Source organism: Aquila chrysaetos, chromosome 3 (genome assembly GCF_900496995.4).
Source record: "Aquila chrysaetos chrysaetos chromosome 3, bAquChr1.4, whole genome shotgun sequence".
NCBI lineage: Eukaryota > Metazoa > Chordata > Aves > Accipitriformes > Accipitridae > Aquila > Aquila chrysaetos.
This window is the reverse complement of record NC_044006.1, coordinates 43,083,123-43,101,694: the sequence shown is the minus strand read 5'-3', so window position 1 is coordinate 43,101,694 and position 18,572 is coordinate 43,083,123. Positions and strand designations below refer to the sequence as shown.

General features: G+C 38.1%; 1 protein-coding gene across 1 annotated transcript in view; it reads left to right on the top strand.

Annotated features, from left to right (window-relative positions):
- Positions 1-18,336, top strand: part of STK31 (serine/threonine kinase 31) — a 41,839-nt gene extending 23,503 nt beyond the window's left edge. The window contains 13 exon segments of the mRNA XM_041122785.1: positions 1,491-1,607; positions 2,676-2,795; positions 3,298-3,429; positions 4,441-4,542; positions 5,600-5,680; positions 6,040-6,165; positions 6,890-7,015; positions 7,276-7,362; positions 8,192-8,341; positions 10,005-10,130; positions 12,115-12,183; positions 16,705-16,892; positions 16,894-18,336. Coding sequence (XP_040978719.1) covers positions 1,491-1,607; positions 2,676-2,795; positions 3,298-3,429; positions 4,441-4,542; positions 5,600-5,680; positions 6,040-6,165; positions 6,890-7,015; positions 7,276-7,362; positions 8,192-8,341; positions 10,005-10,130; positions 12,115-12,183; positions 16,705-16,892; positions 16,894-16,924 — 1,455 coding nt within the window. The 3' untranslated portion in view covers positions 16,925-18,336.
- Positions 18,337-18,572: the final 236 nt, after the last annotated feature.

Genomic DNA, 18,572 nt, shown 5'->3' with positions numbered 1-18,572 from the left:
CAGCAGTAGTGTAGACTTGGTGCATGTCATGTGCAGTATAATGTTAATGAGTATAATTACTTGCAGATGTTTATAATCATGTCAGTTATTAGAGGGGGCAAACAAACTGGCAGGTGGGTTTCTGTGATTGCTGGGTGCAATTCAGAGTGCTGTTCTGCATGTATGAAAGTGACTAAAGTTTGTTAGTGTAGTGATGAACTTTGGTTTACCTGTTTCAAATCTGAACTTTTCTGCAAACACTTCAGAGACACAGGAAATGTACAGACTTTTGGCATGGGTTGGTAAAGTGCTGCTGGGTAGACCAAGGAAGAAATTTTCATTTATCCATCATTTAACCATTTCAGCTTTTGATATGCAATTATTCTGTTGCAATTTAACTTCTACCTCCTTTTTTAAGAAAAAGGGTGAGCAACCGTGTAGAGAAAATGCTTCTTTGAAGTGTTTCCCTTCCCTTTATTTTAAATAGGTACTCCTCTTCCTCTCTTTCTGAATCCAAATTAATCTCGTGTAGCATCGATCAGAATCTACAATAGCAAATGGGTCAATGGCAGACTAGGAAATTTTCAGAGACTGGACGGCTCCTTTCCTGTATGCAACTCCAGGCTTTGGGGAGCAACTTACTGTTTGAACTTGCACTGTTAACATTTTTATTTTTAGTTCCTTTAAGGTTAAGGCAATAAAATATTTTCACAATCTTTAGTGGAATACACATGCTTGATAGGTAAGTGAACAAGGTGGAGTTCGCAGGTTTCTATTATGACTGCGTATTGTGCACGTTAAATACAGGACCGTATTTTCATTGTAGTTCTGGTTGCCAGTGTAATACCTCTTCTTCTGCAGATATGAGTAATAAAACTTTGCTGAAAACAACATTCAATGTAATTATAAGCTTATCCTACTGATTTTTCTCTGGCACCTTCTGTATCTTCTATCTTGAAGCTAAGTTATTCCTGACTTCTCTGAAAACACATAGTGTTTCCTGGTGAAATCTTTAACCTTATTTCACACTTGATAAACTGTGAAATAGATTCCGGGATGTTTCTTTATCTCAGGTAGTACTGTATAGGAATGGAAAGCCCACTTGACAGTGAAAGTGCCATATTGAGCATCTTGTGTATCACTGTGTGGGCAGCACACATGTTGATTTTTGACATGAAACTCAATAGGAGAAGGATTGGGATTCTTCAACTGTTCCATTTTTGGTAAAAAATCAAAATGAGATTAGGAAAATGAAACGCGATTAAGGCAAGAATCAACTTTCTTCTTGCCTGGTGAATCTTAACTCTTAGTTATAGAAGTCATTATATCACTGAAGTGTGAGGCAGTTAAAGGTGAGATATGACACAAATCCTGATAAGGTTTCCAGTAGTGCTAACTCTTTGTATTTCTTGCTTTCTTTTGCTGTCTGCTTGCTAACTTCTTACTTTCGATTGCAAGGCTGACTTTCTGCCCCCGCCCCCCCTCCCCCCCCCCCCCGCCTCTCTTTGAAGTGTTTTGACCTGATGTCAGAAGCATCTTCAGATTTAGAGGAAGTGGTTGGCAATCTGGATGAAATTCTCAAAAAGGTTGAGTTGGCTATTTGTGAAGAATTGGATACTGACTTACATGTAAGTTCTAGTCATGCCTACTGTGTCATGACTTCTATATATTTTATACATCTTTGATTTCATTTTAAAGCTTTTCTTAATGTATTGGATGAGTTTGTTTGCTACAAGGCAGCATCTTTTTTTTTGTGGAGATGTGATAGAAAGTCACTCAGGTGCTTTCCAGAGAGAAGAGAATGTGTTTTCCAGGTAACAGGAAGAGGACAGCTTTGGGTTACCGGAACTTAGCTTATGTATGACTAGCTTAACAGAAATACTGGGAAAACTGGTTCTTCCCCCCCTCTATGTGCAGAGAGGCTTTCTTTGAGCTGTACTGAGTTTTGGTGCTTGTGTTGAAAATACAGGTGATGAAAAGTAAGTTTATGTTTAAAATAATGGGATTGCCTCTTGGCGTGAACGTGTATGGATAAATTTACTTTTTTTAATCTTAAGAGATTATAAGTTTTTAATCACTTTCATTTTCCATGGGACAAGTGTTCTTGCCTTACTGGTAATCTTTTTCTATGCTTGTGTTAGCCTTTTTCCCAGTTATTTACCTTTTCTGATAAGCATTTTATCCATTCTCTTTTGCTAACTCTTTGAGGTACTTGCATTGTCTCTACAATGAGAGTCCCTACTGTGCCAGAGAATGGTCATGTCAGCAGAATTTGAACCTGTTCTTTGATGCAGCATCATACTAACAACAAACCAGTAGTTTAGTGTGCTTGTGACTGCTCTCTGTGATAGAACCAGTGACTCGTTTAGAAGGATGGTTGCATGCTTTAATGCCTCATATCTATTTGACTGTGCTATCCTTAAAAAAAAAAAAAATGCTTTCATAGCATGTGGAATATGAAGTTGGACTTCTGCATAGAAGTGCTAATCAGTTTTATTCTGTTGAAACTATTGGATGAACTCATAGACTTGCTAACTTCCCTTTTAGAATCTCTTTAAGAAGAGAGAGAAAAATCTGATAAATGATTTTTGCCATTAACAATGGAACTTCTTAGTGAAGGTTTTAGATGTTAAACATTGGTGTGCATAAATGAAGAACTCTCAATCTTTAATCTCCCTCTGTGTAATTCAATCCAGGAGTATGATGAAACAGAGAAGGGAATAATTATGAGTGCTTACAATAAAGTTATACATAAAGTTTGTCAGGAGCAAAGTATGATCACTGTCATAAAGAACAGATACTTGGCCAGTGTTGAGGTGAGTTTATGCCTTATTTATTTGTCACACTGATCTATACTAGTAATCCTTTCTGACATAATTTCTTTTTGAAAGATGTCCTCTTTTTATAAGGAAATTCTAGGAGTATATTGGTGATGAGAGATTGGTTGGGTTAAGCCTTAAGAATTGCAGTTGTGCATTACCTCAGCCAATGCTTCATTTCATTTACATACAAAGATAGTTTTTTAAAAAATAAAGTTGTGGAAGCTGGAATCTCTGGATTCATTACAAATCAGTAGTATGTAACCTAAAGGGATTGAGCTTTAAGCAGGATGTTGTTTTTTCCAGAAGGTTGTTAAAGTAATTAAAATGAAACACAATAAAACCCCTCTTCTGTGGGGAAAGACCCTGAAAAGCTGAATTCAAATAGGCTTCAGGCAGTTTCTCTACTGCATTGGACTAAAGGATATTAAAATAGAATGCTTGAGCACGTTCTGATTTTTTTTTTTCTTTTTTTTTTTCTCCCCTCTTTTTGTCCTAGTTCAAGAAACAGGCTGAGGAATGGCTCAATAGAAGACCTGATATTAACAACTTATTGTTAATTAAGAAAACTGTGAAAAGCTTAAAGGCCCAGTTAAGGTGGAAGCTGGTTGAAAAGAACAACTTTGAGGAAGTATGAAAATGTTATAGTGTTGGTGTTTTTGTCAGTTATTTTTTTAAATTGGTTTAGAAATATTAATTCTGGTTATTCTAAGTAAGTAGTAACTATATAGAACAGTTTGTGTTTTCTGACCTGAATTTTGCCTTTAACTGTGGAAGTTCTGCAGGCCCCTGAGACCAAGCCTGAATGGTTTAAAAAAAAAAAAAAAAAAAAAAAAAAGTCAGTACATAGCCACTTTTCTGTTTCAGTCCCCAGCCATGGCACTGTGCTTTTAACTAAGTCCCTCTGGTGACGGTTGCTGTTCACAGCATGAACAGTTTTGTCCAGCTATTTTTACTGTGCTGGTTGTGTGATTACCTTAAGTTTTTACTTTAATGGTGTACCTCTCCTTTGGTGACAGAAGTCAATGTCTGTTCCCTTCAGAGAAGTCCAAAGAATGTAAATACTACCCCAGCTTCAGCGCTGTTTGTTTGATTGTACATTAATTAATCTGATGATGCTTAAGGAAAAAAAAGAACCTGCATGTGTCTCTCTGTAAGCATTGTACAGGGGCAGTAAGCTTCCAAGAGAGATTTAAAATGAGACATGCTAATGAAATCCGTTGGGAAAAGGGTTCTTGAATAATGAGGTGACATGAGGAAAATGCCTGCTTATGGGAGAAAAAAGTGAATGAATTATGGAACTGAATGAATTATGAATTATGTTGCTGTTATGATTATATGTGATCAGCTAATTAAAAAAAAAAAAAAAAAAAAGCTCTTTCACTTAGGAAACAAGTAGGCAAAGGGCTAGAACGTTTGGTCTGTCACATAAGTAAAGAGAACAACTTTCTCCGTGATTAGATTTTAAGAGATTCTGTTGTGTTTCCAGGAAGGAGACTGAGTACAATATGCATTTGAGAATATGTTCAACTCTGGAACTGTGATATCGAAGTTGTTTTTTAATCCTGATATAGTAGGTTACCATTGTTTGGTATAATAGCAGAATGAGAATTATATGCTAACTTTGTTATTCCTAATGCAGTCTGATGATTACAGTGAGTTCGAAATGACAAGAATAAAAGAGGAAATTGCTGATCTGCGAAATAGGGTTCTTCAGGGAATATCCAAGGAACAAGAAGAATATGTAAGTGTTAAACTACTTAGGCAACTAAAACAAACCTGTATGAGGCACCTCTACATTTCGGTTGCTTTAATGTGTGCTCTGGGTAAAACATAAACTGTGATTTTTATAGTGTTGAATGTTAAGATGGTCCTTTTTTGGTGAAACCTATGGGAGAAAGCATGGAAGGTGATCAGTTTTATCCCTATTTGAACATAGTTTTATCAGGCCTTCCCCCCCTTCCCCCCTCCATAAGGGGGTGAGGTGAGAAAAAGATGTGAGCTGTAGTTCTCAACCCAGGAGAGCTGCAGGTGAAAGCATAAGCTCAGTTGCTGAAAAAAAAAGTGTATTTCTTGCAAGAAGGGGAACTGTTTTCTTATGATTAGGTTAAAGCAGGCTTTTTATCCTGAAGTGAAGGAGATCACCCTTTCTTTGTCGTGTATGTGGAGGGAAGAATCAGAAACCATTGCCTTGTGAGTAAGTAGAAGGGCACCAGAATTTGTGATGATATACCTACCTCTGTAGATGTAGCATTTGTGTGTAATAGTTACCTTGCAGCGTTAACAGCTGTGTAGGGTCTGGAGGTGCATGAGATGCTGGCCTGGTCTGTGCTACTACTTGATTTCTATCTTCTTCCACTTATGCGTAGTGAAGTAGTTTTCCTTTGTTTAGGCCTACTAATGCCCGTTGTAGAAAAGATGAAATGTTTTCTGTGATAGTGCATGAGCTGTTTGGAGCCTTAACACTACCCACCCTCGGAGATTTAAAAAAATCTGTCCATATTGAACTGCTGTATTCATGTTGTGTGTGTTGGTTTTCGTTTGGGTTTTCTTTTTTTTGGGGGGGGGGGGGGGGGGGGGTGTGTGTGTTTGTTTGTTTGGGTGGTGTGGTTTTTGGGGTTTGTTAGTTTGTTTGTTTTAAAGCAAATGGCAGTGTTACTTTGAATGATGTTGTTGAAGGAGATGCAGTCGTGGTCAACCTACATTTGAATGTCCTGGGTATACATTGCTAATGTCAGTGTATATTTATATATGTCAGAAACCAGTGACCTGAAACTTTGGGCCTTGTTTCCTTCATTTAGGAGAAGCTTACATATTTGGTACAGAAATGGTTCCCTGAATTACCGCTTCTTTATCCAGAAGCAGGAATTCTAAACTTTATGGTAAGCAGAGATTGTGTTTGAATACACTGTCAGTTAATTGTTTCAGGCACTATCAAGGCTCCTCACCAACAATGCTCTGCACAGTCTGTGTCTATTTGGGGGACATACACCCTGAGCATTGTTTGTTGTGGTCTTCCTCCTTCTCCCCCTCTTCTGGGAGATGTTCAAGGAATGCATTTCATTAGCTGCCTCATCATGGCCAGCCTCTTCATAACAGATGCTGTTAACTTTTTAACATGTCCCAATTGATTTTGTGCTTTGCTAAGTTGATTGAGGAGAGGGAGTCAAAGCCTCTGAATCTTAGCAGCTGTTAAATGCCATGCGCTTACCCTGGATATCTGTGTGTGCATGTGCTTCAGAACTCCGGTGGACTTCTGACATACAGCCTGGAGCGAGACCTTTTGGATGCTGAGCCCATGAAGGAACTGAGCACGAAGCGACCTTTAGTGTGTTCGGAAATTCAGGGCCAGAAGGTTCTTTTAAAGGTAACGTTGGCACTGGCTTTCAGTTAGCGTTGTAGGTGAGGCCTTGGCTTATTAACGTGCTGATTCTTAGTGAACTTTGCTGTTCCTTTCATACCCCTGTGTTTAACAGCTCTTTTCTGATGGCAGATTTTTTTTTTGTTGGGGCCTGTAGAACATGAAGCATTGTTTTCCTTCGATTGCTTCCATGTTGCTTACTGAATTCCACCCGACCCCCCCCGCCCCTTCTTTTGAGGACTGCTGTAATGAACAGTGCTTCCCTTCTACTGTCTGTCCTTTCTGGCATCTGGTGGACCTTTTATCGTGCTCATTAATCCTGTCTCTTTTTGCAGATGCTGGTTTGTCTTCCTGATGGTTTCACTGAGACATTTCAGAAACTGCTTCTTTTCCCTTGCTCTGCTTCTCTACCAATCTGCTAGCAACTGGGAAAGGAGGGGATGTAGTATTATGAGAGGCATAGTTGTAAATACTCTTCTTGTTTTTGACTTGGCTTATTTAAATCTCACATTAGAGACATGCTCCCTGTTTTGTTGGTACAAACTTTCTAAGAGTTAATAAGAAAATATGGGAACAGTCTGTGACAGTTGGAATTGAGTTTTGTGTTAAGCAGAAGAGGAATTTATTTGATGGCACCTAACAATATGCATTTCTTTAATTAAAAAAAGTTTAATGCTATAGTGTTAGAGGCATCAGGAGTAATAGGTTGGGTATCTGTTTTGTTTTTAAGGGCTACTCTGTAGATGTAAGCTCAGAAGCCAAAGTGATAGAAAGAGTTGCCAAGTATCACAGAGCTTGGGATCAACAGAAGGAAAGATCTGGATTATTACAACTGTTGTTCCTTCTTTTCTGCAAGGCAAGATTCAAATTGATGACCTTGATTTCTGGTTTAAGATGACCTTGATTTCTGGTTTAAGCTGAAAAACTTGCAGTGGGACCTTAAAGTGTTAACATATTTTAAATTGGAGTATTGAATGAGAAAAATAGTTCCTTTCTGAGTTTAGATAAACTGTCTGCTTAGCATAATGAATTGTTTTATCACACATCTAATGCATGTTAAAATTCCAATACTTCTGATATTTGAAACAGTCTATTTTTCCTTTTTTGTTGTTGAAGTCTGATCCTTTGGTATATTTAATGGTCCCATACTACCCAGGAGCAAGTCTGGGAGCTTTACAGGCTGATACACCTTTAACTTTAGAAGTAAGTATAACTACTTAGACTATCAGCATTTTAGTTGATGTGTTTTTGAACTGAACTCCTGCTGTTTTGCTGTATCTTATGGTGCTGATGGTGTTTCACCAGTGTACTTCCTTTGGTGGCTGACAGTGACTGTACAGAGTTGCACAGGATAGCTTGACTGGCATTCTTAGCATCGGGTCAGGCAGCAGTTTATAACTTTCTGAAAGATTTTGCTTGGATACACTTTTTTCATTTATTGAAATTAATGCCTCAGCTGTATTACCAGTACATTTTAAAAGTACTGGAGTTGAACATGTTAGATGTTCAGGGGCAGGTCTTTCTGTATTGAAGTTTTAGAGGACTCCTGTGTGTGTAATTCCTCCCCCCCCCCGCCTCACTTCATCCCCCTCGTTTTCTTTTCCCTCCTCCCCACACAGTGTATAGGCAGTTTGGATAGTCATCCCTTCTCAAAGAAGCAGTAGCTAGAAGCCAGTACAGTCTTTTCTCTAGTTCTGTTTGAGGACTTGAAGCTTCTGTTTGCTGACTTGGACCTACTTGTAAAGGTCCAAGTTGCATGTTCCTCGCCCCCCCCCCCCCCCCCATATTTTTTCATGTTAGTGATTTGTTAATCAGTGACTGCTGGCTTTTCTTCCCGCCCCGCCTGGCTGTGCAAGTCATAATAATCTTACTAGGATTTAATCCATGCTTCATAAAATGGAATTAGCATGAATTCTGAATGTGTACAAACCTAAAAATAAAAAGTCTTAGTTCTGGATAGAAACGTACTTGATACTGTGCTTTGTTTTTTCCATATCTATCTTTGTAATAAACACCCAAATTACATCATTAGGAGGCATTAAAAGTGATGAAAGGAGTGGCCCAAGGTCTACAAACATTGCATGGAGCTAATATAGTGCATGGATCTCTGCATGGAAATAATGTTTTTGCTGTGAATCGAAAACAAGGAGTCGTTGGAGACTTTGATTTCACGAAATCAGAGGTAAAAAAAAAAAAATCCTTTAGTGACTTTTAGTCAGAATTATGTATCAAAACAGACAGCTGAGTGTGCAATTTAAAAGATTTATTGTGCTTAGCAGTGAGACTGCTGTTTCATATTCTGAATAGGGTTGGGCAGTTTGAGTCTCATTGAAATTTTTGTAAACAGTCTAATCTTGGAGGGGAAAAAAGGAATTGCTGAGTGTGGGCTCTGGTTAAGCAAAACAGTGGAACAAAAAAGAGAAGTTGCAGAAGTTGTTGGCTGTCTGTCTTGTGTATTTAAAGGTAATCAACATCATCGGAGGTGAGGGTAAGAACTCATGTTTGAAGGGCTCATCAAGCTCATATGAAGTCTTTGCCTTTCTGTTTGATAGGTAATGGGGTTCTAGTATGTGTTTTAATCTGTTGCGGTATTTGGTAAATTAACAGGATTTTACATGTTGTCTACATATACTTGAATTTATATGTACTTCTGATTTAGTCCTCAGTTTCTGTAGTAAAGAATTTCATAGTTGTTCTTGGGGAAAATCTAATATTCTTTAAGAACACAAGCTATTTTCTTACTCTTCATTGTGTTTACATAGCAAAGTCTCCAATAATAGTATCTCTTCTGTAGTAACCTTTTGACTTTCTAAACTCATTTGAGCTAAAACTTTTTTGTGCTAGAGGTCTGCTTTATGCTTATTTAATTTTTTCATAGTAATATATATTACAATAATATGCCATTATATTAATATAATAAACATAATATAAATAAAAGTAAGTTTCATTGAGAACCTTTATTTCTGCTTTGGAAATGCATTATCTGTTGATCTCATGAAGAGTGTCAAATGTTTGGACAGCAAGGTGTGCTTCCCTTGAAAGAAATTTCAATTTTCGACATGCTAAAGAGAGATGCCTTAAAAATTTTTGACAGCTGAATTTTCTGAACGGGCATACTCGGCACACATGGTTTCATTGTGAAAAGTGCAAAAGCTGAGGAAGACTATCCCTCTTTTTATTGCTCCCTGCAGGTATGAGCTGTGCTGAAATGAGCAGCTCCCGTGTGATAGAGCAGGAAAGTTCTACCCATGGTTCACAGCCGGGATCCAGTTTGTGCCTTTTCTATAGGGGTGTCAGTACTGCTCAGTGCTTGTACTTTCTGCATGATCACAAACGCACGAGTGGAGCTGGTAACTGGTGTGTTACTGAGTACGCTTCGTGATCTGGAGAGTAGTCTTCTCCAGTCTGGCTATAGCTGGTGCTGTCATGGAGGGGGATAGAAACTCAGGATCTAGCTTTTATTTTGACAGTAGACAGTCCTAAAATATGCTGGAAACCAGGAGGGAGGAAGCAGCTATTTTCAGGTGAAGACCAGAAGGGCAGAGAAGAGAAAATAGGAAAGCTGGCAGAACTGAACTTCAGAACTAAGGTTCTCCAAAATAGTGCCGAATGTCTTTTAATATTTGTGATTTGATTTCTGCCCTGCCCCCCCCCCCCTCCCCGCCCCTAGTTTGAGAAGTTTTGCAATTTGTGTTCTTTACCACCTTATAAGCCTTAATAGTTCTAGTATGGAGCACAGAACTCTATGGTAAAGTCTGACACGTTAAAAGGGAGAGGGAGATACATCTGCTTCAGTGTGCTGTTGATCTTGCTTGAAATTATGGTTACAATTTTTTTCCCTGTAGGAACAACGTGCTGCTGCAAACACTATGGTTGTCGGTACCCTGAGCTTAGTTTCTCCTGAACTGAAAATGGGACAGCCAGCTTCTCCAGCCTCTGACATGTATGCTTATGGCTGCCTTCTGTTCTGGGTATGTAATGGCTTGTGGGAGAGTTTCTAGCAATGTTACGGAACTGTAGCAGGCTTATAAAGAGCAATGAATGTTATCTCCAGCTTCTGCTTTGAACTATTTTGGTGAAATAAGTGCTCACGTTTTCAACTGAGTGGTAAGTGTAGAACGAATGGGAGTTACGGTTAGGGGCAGAACGCAGTGCATTTTTCTGTAAAATATACAATGTAATTTATATAGTAATAGGAACAAAAATTATGCTTTTGTTCCTCATGCTGTGGATTGTCAGTTCTTACTGCACTTCCTATTCATTCGTTGTGAGCCTTTTTTTTTTTTTCTTCTTTTTTTTGTGACCTTGCCCTTGAGGAATTACCCAAATCAAGAGAGGGAAGATCAAGACAAGGATGGGACTGTCCTATGTTTTGTTGCTGGCAACAGTGCTTAGATTAGGTGTTTTGTTTCTTAGTGTGTGTTATGCCAGGGAGGAGAAAGCAATCTACGTTCCTGGTTAAGTGGTATGTTGCATAGCATCTCCTCCATCTCCTTTTTGTCTTCTGGCACTGTATTGCTGCCTCCCCAACTCAGGGTGTCAGTGCCATGTGTTCTGAATGGGAAAACTTCAAATCTCCCAGACCTGAAAAGCCACAAGCTACCCAGCAAGTGCTGGTGTTCCCAGGCAGTGACTTTGCATGAGCACTTGATACGTTGGAACTGGTTCAATGAGTACCAGTTGGAGCTCCAGGTACATGGGGGTCTTCCTGGGAAACACTGGCAGTTCCATCAGCTGCACAGTGATGGCTTCAGTAATCCCTTTTGTGCTGTGGCATCTTAAAAACACTTCCTAACAGAGATGTAAACTGCAAGTTGATAGGTAGCCACTGTCAGTTACCTGTGCTGAGATGATGAAGCTGGTTCATATAAAAGTCACTTTTCATTATGTTTTATTCCTAATTTAGGAAGCAGTTGCTTAAAATTAAGTAATTTTTCTACTGAAATAGATGAACTAAAGTGTAGCTTAATATCTTAGATGTTTATAATTTATTAATGTGGTACGGTTTAGTTAGAACACTTTCAGTACCACTAATCAGATCTTCATCTGTTCTAGAAAAAAAGGTTTTTACAAGTAGAAGTAAGTAAAAAGAAAAAAAAAAAAAGTAAAAAAAAAAAAAAAAGACTGTTTTACAAGTGGTTGACTCTGCTTGAAGAGAATATTTGGGATGCAGCAAGCTTGACATGCTTCTGAAACCTCATCCAAGTTTGCCAGCTGAATTTCAGATCAATCCATATACAACTAATCTTCAGCTCGGACTTGGTGTTGTATTGATTATTTGATGGAAAATTCTGGCTCAAGTGTTAGTATTATGTTCAGCAGTTGCCGGTTTCATGTTGAGCATGTGAAATTGCATTCTCCCTTGTTAAACAGCAATGGCACTTCAAAAATTGAGACAGTGGTTTTCCAAGTTCTCTGTTGATCTGTGTCACAACAGCCCACCACCGACTAAACACGTTTCCTTTTGCTGTCTGTGCAGTTTTTCAGAGTAGAGGCATTTTCAGCTTAACCTGCAGGCAGGGTTTTGGAAAATGCTGTACTCGGGCATGGTTCTAGGCAAAAGTAAAGACTGTGGAAATTTTACTTTGTTTATGGGTACAGGGTTCGTATTTGTGTGTTAGAGTACTCAGCATTTCTTAAAGAGGATATATAATTAAACTTACAGCTTGGGCATGGACTTTGAGTCATATTTTTAAAAGTCTATTTTTTTTTACCTCTAAAAGTTTCTTTTGATACTAATTTTTTTCCCCCTTCTTTCTGCGTGAGGAGAAGATGAGCCCCTTGCATGTTTTTTCCCTACTGTGAAATTAGGAAGAAAGCCTTTCCCTGCCATTTTCCTGTAACAATCCATTTTCACGTGAAACCTGGCATCTCCTTGACTGATGTTTGGTTTTGTTAAACTGAAAGGAAAAAAACCCCACTGGTATTATGCATTACGTGTCTTTTCATTTACAGCTTTGCATTCAAAACCAGGAGTTCAGCACAAAAGAAGATGGAACACCTGAGGTAGATGTGGTTGTCATGGTATGTTAATTGTCGGATGAGGATGATTAGACTGCTCTTGTTTAGAGGTGGTTAATCAATAATTTTTTTTTTTTTTTAATAAGTCAAACATTTCATTGTAAGTGCTGGGTTGAGAAAACGTTCTTAATTGACTATTTGGATAATCCTAAGTAGCATGCATAAATAAAATTATGTTTGAGAAGGTAGAAAACCCCAGAGTTTTCTTAATATTTAACTCTGACCTCAGGAGGAGCAACTTCTTCACAGATAACTATTAATTGAATGACACCAAGTTACAGACTTGGGGAATAAGTCATTGAGATTCAGCCTCAAAGGAGGTATTTGAATTGGGAACCTATCTTTTCTGAAGTCAGGGAAGTTGAATTTGTTCATCTGTCTTTCTGCATAATGCTTGCACAGTGCTTAAGCATTAATAAAACAGCCAAATTCCATTTTAATCAATTAAACGTGGTTGTAAAAGCGTACTGTGCCCTTTATTCTTTGGTTTGGTTTTTTTTTTGTGTGTGTGAAACAAACTTTCCTATGCCTCTGAAACAAATGCACAGATGAAAGTGGACCCTGCGTGGCATGAATTTGTGTTGTTGCTTTCATTCTTTCAACTGTTGTTCTCTGTCTGCTGTATGCCAGCAACTGTTGTCACCTTGAACTCTTATTTTCAGTCCCTTTCTTGAAGCTTATCCTTGCCCAGTGCCTCAGTGACTCTTTGAGAATAAGTAGAGCTGTGTGCCTTCATGTTACCCAACTTAGGTCTCCAACTTTGAAGTCTATCCTTTGCTAACTTCCCTATCTCTTGGATATTAGTCATTAGATAATTTTATGGCCTTCTCTCTGTGTGCCTTATTTACCTGAGCGCTTGTCTTTCCTTGGGTTTATTTTCTTGTGTAACTCTCTTTCCCATAAGCTTTTAGCCTTCTGGCCAGGAGTTAAGCCCTTTTTTCTTGCCTGCTTTCAACCTCTTCTACCTTTGCTACAGGCGATTCCTTTTCCTCCTTACAAAAGTTGGAATAACAAAAGAGATGCCTCCATACATACTTTAAAGAAATTCACTGGGAGGTTTATGGACCTTTTTCAAATCATTAGCCTTCCCAGACTAGTTCCTGCTTCATAATTTTTTGGTGTACTTCTGCCTGTCTAGTTACTGACTGCTTTGTTCTTGTGCTGTGTCCCTCATCTCCCTTGAGTGGATTGCCCTTGTGTTTTTTAATCTGTATGGACTACTTCTCATATCATGTTTATTCTGTTGATCTTACTTTAAGTGAGAGCTTACTGCTTTATCTAGATTTGAGGAGGCCATGAAACTCTCTAAATTAAGCCTTACACTATTAAAAAACCTGCAAGTGGGTGACTGTTTAGCTTTTAAGTGAAGTCTTAGGTTATGGATAGAATTTCCTAAGGAATATAGGGAAGAGTTAGAGGTTAATCCCCATGTTTTCTAGAAAAGTAGAAAACAAAGCAGCAGAGGTGCTGTTGGTCAGATAAATTTGGGTTGTTCTGTCAAGGGAAAAAGAAACGCAAATAATAAATCCCTCTATTGGTTATACCTGTGTATTGATGATTTGCCTGCTTTGCGGAGATAACTATTAAAGCATGGAGCTAAATTACTAGAATTGTGTTCATTATGAGCTTGGTGTATCCTGTTTACTGTGTTTAGGTTAAGAAACTGTTACGATGCAGTACCAGACTTAACACAGCTGTAGTGGTTCCAGTGTCCAGGCAGGGTAGCTTGTGTATTACTGCATAACACAGTACTGTAAATAATCTTGTTTTATTAGATGACTCTTATCTTCTACACTATGTCTTTTAATAACTTCATTTCAGCAGTGTTCTCCAGTGATGAAAGCATTACTGATGAAGCACAGGACTGTACCAAATCCCTCTGCAAAAGTATTGCCAGTGTAACACTACCATGGAAAAGAAAAGAATAAAACATGCACCATTTGAGCAGGGAGGTGATCCTGTAAATAGTGTTTCTTATCATTCATTATAGTTGCTTGGTTTCATATTAAAAATTAAATGAATGTCATGAAACGCAAAATACTATAGCAAACAATATTCAGTACTTCATGATTCACCATTAGGGCTAACAAGGGGGTTTTAAATATATTCCTCAAAACTTGTACAGAACAGTCTGCCTCATTCAGAACCGTCTGTGGCATTCAGGATTATGCATAATAATCCTTAGATACTGAAAAACCTAACTTTGTCTCATGCATAAGAGAAACTTAATTGTTCAAGGAAATAGAAAAGATTTCTTGGGACATCAAAAACAGGAGTTGGTTCACTTCTGTTTCCCATAAAATTTCTGCTGTGGTAATGTTTTACAAATAAGGTCTGAAGTATGCAAATCAAAGTTTAAACGGCCAGTTTCAGGATATTATACTTCTGTGTTCTTCTGTAGCAGGTATCTTCTGAAGTGCAAACAGCTGCCTTTATTTCAAGAACAATTAATTAATTTAGCCATTACTGTTCTTAGCAGGGATTAATTCATTTTACAGCTTTTAATAAGAGCAAGTTTCTTTAACTTTTGTCCCTAATGAAAAGAAGCAGCCTTTGATTTTGACCTTGTCAGATGATACGATCCTAATCAATACATCATAGTTGGCAGTTTTTAAGGATTCATCCTGGATGTGCGTGCATGCACGTGCACCAACCACCAAAGTCCGCTGGAAAGCAATCTGTGCTGCCTGCAGTGCACAGGAACACACATAAGGGTTTTACTGAGAAATGTAATGCTAATAAATATCTTTCAGCTGTTTCTTGGGGAATCTTTTAGACCCCTGGCTGTTAATCCTTGTCCCAGTTCTTGGGGAAAATCTGTTTTGCTTTTAAGTGCTTTATCTGTAATCAGCTTATTCAGAATTAATCTCCATGCCCATCTGCAGGGTCTTGACAGGCTGGTAATTTCCCTCCCATCTCAGTCTTGTGCCCAGAGGAATTGCACACTTGCAACTAATAAAATTCTTGTTGTTTTCAGCAAATGTAAAATTGCCACAGGAAAATAACATTAAGCTTTAAAACAGGGCTTTAATGTCAGGTAACTGTTGAGGAAAAGCAAAGTTTGGAGATAAGATCTTGTAGCCACTCATTTAGCCATGCCAACCTTCAGTGTTCAGGGTGTTTCAGCATCCAGTTTTGTGTATTTTTTTTAAAAAAAAAGGTAAATAAGAGCAAACACAATGAAATGGAGTTAATATGATGAAATGTTGTCCTACAACAGTATTCCTTGTGGAATCAATTTTCAGTTTCCTTAGTGCGAGAAGATGGTGAGAAGGGGTTATATTTGTTGTTGACAGACGTTTGATAGTATCATGAAATGCAAATGTACAAGTACAAAGCTTTTCAAGCTCTTTAAATGCTCAGGCTTTCTTCACTTTTAATTTTGCAGAGGAATTGTGTAGACATGGTTCACTCCTGTATTTCATTGCACATTTGGATCATCTTAAGTAGAGATTTTTCTATGGAGCATTTAAAATGTTTTATAAACATTTAACAATCCGTTATGCCTGTAAGATCAATGGTTTTCAGATCTCATCTTTTCCCCCAGATTTCATATTATTTGGGGAGAGGCTAATTCTACAGAGTCACTCTGGTAATTAGTGGAAGACTTGGAAATTGTCTGCTTCTTTCTGTCTTGTCAAGTTTATGACTACTTGTGTACAATCCTTTGCATTACAGTGATTCTTCTGTCTGGGTGAAATGGGGATAGGTGAGAGGTGTACAGCTATCTTGTGCTTTGCTGTTTTATTGACCCTGGCCAGAGATGTTGCTGGCTTGGAGACTGAACAAGCATGCCTTCTTATGGAAAGGTTCTGCTCCCATTGAGTTTTGGTGATCTAGATTTCTAGATCAGCATCTGAGATTGTCTTTCTTGCAGTCCCCTTGTCCAAAATCCAGTGTGTGCTCTTCCTCACTCAACAGCTGATGTTTATGAATATGTGTAGCAGCTGTGTTTTTTATGTTTTGTGTATGGAGTCCAGCACTGTTAATGTACTAAGCATTTAGGCATGTAATCCCTTCTGATAAATCCAAAGAGCCTAAGTGTAAGTGGTGGGTTAATAGCAAAAGAGCTACTGTTGATTTAGAGCCCATTACTTTGGTTTTCTTTTTTTTTTCCTGTCCTCTTGTAGAGAGATAAAGCAATGTGACAGAAGTTAAAAGATGAAGTTGTAGAAGGTGAATGGCACCTGTTCTGTTCCTTCTCAGTAGAAAGACCAACTGCAGTATTTCTCTAATTTATGGTAGTTAGGTGAATTGATATTTTAAAATATAATAACTCATGATCTTCTGTGAAATCTGCTGGCACCAGGTTGACAGAGCTGGTGCTGAATGCTTGCTTTTATTTTGTTGTTAATGAGCACTATGACTGTCAAATGTTGCTGACCATTGGAATGCTATGGTACAACCTTTTGTGAGGACTTTGGGCCCTCAGCACTTACAAGATGTGTTCATCAAATACTTGGTTGTCATTTGTAATTGAGTTTGTTTTGCTTACTGATGAAATCATTCTCCCTCTGTTTGTAGGATGATAAAGTTAAATCTCTTCTCCTGAATTTGTTCTGCTGTAACAGACTGACAGCTGAGCAGGTGCTGAGGCATGATTGCTTCCTTGTAGTTGATGCGGTTCTAGTTTCACCACAACCAGGTGAAGAGTATAAGCCATGTGAAGAACATGATTCTGAGAAGACAGATGGAAAGAAGAATGTGATTAACTGAGGAGAATGGAGCAAGCCCTACTCAATAGATGATGAACTTTTCCATCAGGTGTTTGATTGAGATGTCTGTTTTTGTTTGGTTTTGAAATCATTGTCTCAAAATAATAAAAGGTTTGGCAGGTGCAGTTATGTTTTGTGATTACGTAATCTTCACTGTGTTTTCTTCTAAGTACATTCTATTCTAAGCAAGTGTTTAGGGATATAACTGTGGTGTTACTGATTGTGTTCTTAGTTTGTCATCCTTATTGTCTGTCCGTTATATAGGCTTTAAATTTACAGAGAATAGTCTTGTTAGATGTCAGAGGTCTTTAAGATGAAGCTTTAGTGACTTGGTTTTGTATCCAGTTTTCTATCCCTCTTCTTGCTGTGATTCCAGATAACATGTTCCTCTTAAAGATGCTCTAGGGTATTACCTTTTTGCTAGAGTCTTTTTGTTATTGCATAGCCAACATGTTCCCACAGCAGCTGCCTTCAAGATATAAGGAGGGGGGGGGGAAGTACTGCTTTGACAACTGGTAAAGGAAATGGAGAGCAGCCTGCCTCTTTTCTGTCTTTTTGCATTTGAAAAACGCAATTGGCTTTCCAGAGAGCAGGCATCCTTCTAGTTGTTCCTTTGCAGTGCTGCTGCTAACCAAAATAATATACACATACAAGCAGTAGTTTTTGCAAATGCTTGCTCTACATAAGTGTGTGTATATATCATCTGTTCTTACATGTTGTTCGCAATAGCTATAAAGATACGATTTTCATGAGCGGGTTTGTTTGCCTGCAATACTTCGCTGTTAATGTTACCATTGAAAGAGTTTTGTCAGCTCTTTATTTTTACAGGAAATTGTTGCTTATCTTTATGAAGGTTTTCCTTCTTGGAAAGAAACAGGTCAAAATGTGCAGAGTTGCTGTAGCGGTATATTTAGCCTCTGGGTGTTGCTCTTGGACAGCGCTGTTGGCAGACTAGTATTTTGTAGAGGAATTATTGAGGCTGCATGTTGGATAAAGAATGTAAAAATGCAGTTTCTAATGGGCAAGAAGCAGCACCAGGGGAATTGGGAAGCCCCCAGGTACAATAATACAATCCACAGTGGGTAGGAGATACCTTGGCACATCCACATCTGATACTAGACTTGGTTTTCCATCCTTAAACCAGTTAGTTGTTTTATATGGAGTAGCATGTAAGATGCTTCATCCTTTTTTTCATTAAATGATAATTATTTTTTAATTTCTATAATGTGCATGTAAACGATGATAGCAAAACCTTTGTTAAAATATTTTTTTATGTAGAATTTTTGGTTAGTGTCATAAATATTTTCATGACAGAAATCACAGAAGAATAATATCTTGGTTTTTGTCAATGAAAATAAACAGTTTAGCAATTTTGTGGGATGCTTTCCAAATACTGATTGCAGTCTTTCACTGTTAATAAAAGGCTAACTTTAATGTTAAACACTGAATAAAGGTTAGAAGACTAATGTGGTGGTTTGTGTTGTGCGGTGTCATGTATATTAGAATAAATTTTTGCCCAGTTTTCCTGCTCCAGAGACCATGCAACCTAAAGTGTACTTCTTAAATCCCCAAATTGCTAACCTTCTTGATTTTCTGAAACCAGAAGTCTCTGTGTATGCTTGATTAAAAAAATGGCAGTCTCTTCAAAAATCTCTTCACCAGCTGTAAGTAATACAA